General features: G+C 41.5%; 1 protein-coding gene across 1 annotated transcript; it reads right to left on the reverse strand.

The window, feature by feature from the left end:
- Positions 1 to 473: 473 nt before the first annotated feature.
- On the reverse strand, positions 474 to 2,509 carry LOC145494637 (uncharacterized). Its single transcript, XM_081474173.1, has 2 exons — positions 1,631 to 2,509; positions 474 to 1,044 (listed from the first exon to the last, which is right to left on the reverse strand). The coding sequence occupies exons 1-2, from the start codon at positions 2,349 to 2,351 to the stop codon at positions 722 to 724; spliced, it is 1,044 nt and encodes a 347-aa protein (XP_081330299.1). The 5' UTR covers positions 2,352 to 2,509; the 3' UTR covers positions 474 to 721.
- Between the last annotated feature and the right edge of the window lie 533 nt (positions 2,510 to 3,042).

The raw sequence follows: 3,042 nt of genomic DNA on the forward strand, positions 1-3,042 counted from the left end.
CATTGGTTCCATTGATACAAATGAAAAAACAGGCAGCCAATCGGTAAACCAACTGCATAAAGCGTGAAAAAAAATTATAATTTTCCATAATTAGATTCATTTCACTAATGGAATACCAGTGGTTGAGTGGGCAACCCATTGGTACGAGCGGAAGAGACCCCAACTCAGTCTGGGGTTGCTGGAAAACTTCCTAAGCACCCATAATACGATGCAATATCACTGATGGTATACCAACTGATTTTCAACTAAAGCCGATAGTGGAATTAAATATCACCATGCCCAGACTATTGCCACAGAAAAATATTCTAAGTGTCCTTAACGAGATATATATTTTACGAAAGGAAACCCAATCGATCGTCGACTCAGTCCATTGGGCTAGCTCTGTCTGTTTGTGTGCACTGGACAACCTTCATTTTTTTTTTTTGGAGAATATACATTATATCCACTGACAAAGTTTTTAAGTTAAACTCTTTCAAGATTTGGCATGACTTGAAACCCAATTTAACATGACTTGAAAGATGAGAATTTTTGATTTCTTTTTTGGGCTGTCATAAATAAAGTTGCATGTAACAGAGTATGGAATAAGCTGGAACAACTGTTTCCATGGAAGTGTTCAAGGCTAGAACATCAAGCTTTTTATAAACTAGTTTTTAACAGACGCTTTCTGGACAAATCTCACGGTGCTTCTCTCCGCCTAAGAGTACACAGTGTCTCTTCAGGCTTACTTGGAGGTGATTCTCAGACACTGTTCATGACAACAAAAGAGATAAGCTTGGCCAGGAAAAAAAACAAACAAACAAAAAAACATCTTACTTGGGAAGCTAACTCGGAGTTCTCCCATTTCAGTTCCATACTGGTTGATTGCCTGACAGGTGTAGTTTCCTTCCTCGTACAAACGGATGGTTGCGGTGTTTGTTGTATTCGTCAGTACTGTAGAGTTCCGTATCAGTGTTGTGTATATGGGAGGAGTTCCTCTGGCTGAACATGACAGAATGCCTCCTTGTGTTGCTAACAAGGCAGCTGGAAATGCTATCGCCGGTAGAACTGATGGTTAGAAATGAAAACCTGTTACCCTTAATGTTAAAGAGAGTACATCTTGCTGTTTAAGATGCATAGATTAAGTCAAAATTTGACGTAGGAAGGCCCACTGATATACATCTGGAGTGTGGTCACGTTACGAGCTCATAAAATCCAGTAACGTCATATAAACAATGGAGTTATAAAATGTGACCTTTCGTGATCCTCGCAATAGATTGCAACTTAAAAAACTTTTTTGTCTCAGCTCTTGCTTAAAAGCAGCAATGAGGTAGAAAAGAAACCTGAGGTAATTTCTTCTCTTTCGAAGCTCTTTCAAAACAAAGTCCTAAGAGGTGATAAAAAAAATTGCCTCTAAACTGAGTGTTTGTTTGTTTGATCAGGCTTGCCTACTCTCCGGATTTCCGACACTATTGATCATTTTTATTATCCGCTCACGGAAAGCTGTTTTGCAAGACCGAATCTCAAAATGCGTGTCTGTTGCCTCTTGCAGGGGGTTAGTGTTTCAGTAAGGGATTCACCGGAGGCAAAGGATAATGAGTTACCAATTTCGGGGTACAATCTATTTTTGTCAAAGTGCCTCTTTTATACATACCTTGTCTTATGGCTGTTTGTATCTCGGCTTCATTCAGTGCAACATCGTAAACTTTCATTTCCGCGATTTTCCCTTTGAAATATGGATCATTGGTACCTGTAACCCCCATTCGAATTCTGTTGCCTTCAGTAGAAATTTGATAACCTGCAGAAATGTTCTTCGAGATACTTAAATGTCCATTGATATACAACGAGATATTTCCGGGGCCAGAATTGTAAGTTGCTGCAACTTGGGCCCACACTCCTGTTGTGAGAACCTCAACGGCTGATGTTTTTATTTCAAACAATAGATTATTGCCTCTGGTGGTGATTATACTGAAGAATTTCTGTTCGTCAATCCCTATAAGGACTCCATTATTGTATCCCCCGTAGCTGAATAGTGGTCCATCTTGGCCTCTGGGTTGCACCCAGCACATCAGTGTGATTGACGAACGAGTGTCCAGGCCCCCTCTATTCGGAAACTCGATGTAGCTGGCGAGGGTGCCAAAAAACATGTACGCTCCGCCTGGGTCGCTGTAGGGTCCTTTTGTTATCGCAACATCCCCCAGGATTCCCTCTGGCTGCCTGTCGTATTTTTCTGCTGCTCTGTAGCGTGAATTCAAAGGGTAGAAGGCGACTGGTTCTGGCAAAGCTAAGTGTAAAACAACAGTATTGACATCATCACACATGGCAAACAAATACGCTGGGCTGTCTGTTATATTCGCCCTTTTTAGAGTTGCCATTCAGGGTTGAAAGCGAGGAGCAAAATATACTCGTGTGGACTCAAATTTAGGCAGCCTCAAAGTATTCAAGAACCACTTAACGACTAGCTCTAACGGAAACAGCGAGTTATATTTCGAAGAGAACCCCTCCCCCCTTGAGTTAAGGGTAACAGGGGCATGACGATGATACACTACCAAACACTTTCCCATTATTGGACGAGAACGAATCACATTACTTGCTTCTAAACTGACTCTGGCTAGCAATATTGGAATAAAACAAATGTTCAAACTTTAGCAAACTATTGGTGAAGGATTTTATCAAGTTACTATGGCAACTGTATGGCCTGTTTAAAACCCTCTTGTTCCAGCTTTGAGGTGGCTGGCAACAGTTTCCAGCACTTTCCAACACGTCTGTCTAGGGGGTTCATAGCCACCTTGAAAAACCATTGAACATAAAGTTCACCGTAGAGGTTCCACTTTTGCGATTTACGGGAAAGCTCTGACTGATACGTAATCGTGCCTTCCGCGAAGTGTAGCGACCAAGTCATGCTACGTTAATTACAAATACTGCAAACAGAAAAGGGTACTTACTGTATGGAACAGCAGCGAAATGTATCAGATATCCTCTGCTTTCGACATTGTGGTCTGAGTGGAATTTTATCAACACCTGATCGCCAGTTAAAGAAACGTCCCTTCCAGTCAGCTGACCACA

The sequence above is a fragment of the Orbicella franksi genome, chromosome 8 (genome assembly GCF_964199315.1).
Source record: "Orbicella franksi chromosome 8, jaOrbFran1.1, whole genome shotgun sequence".
NCBI lineage: Eukaryota > Metazoa > Cnidaria > Anthozoa > Scleractinia > Merulinidae > Orbicella > Orbicella franksi.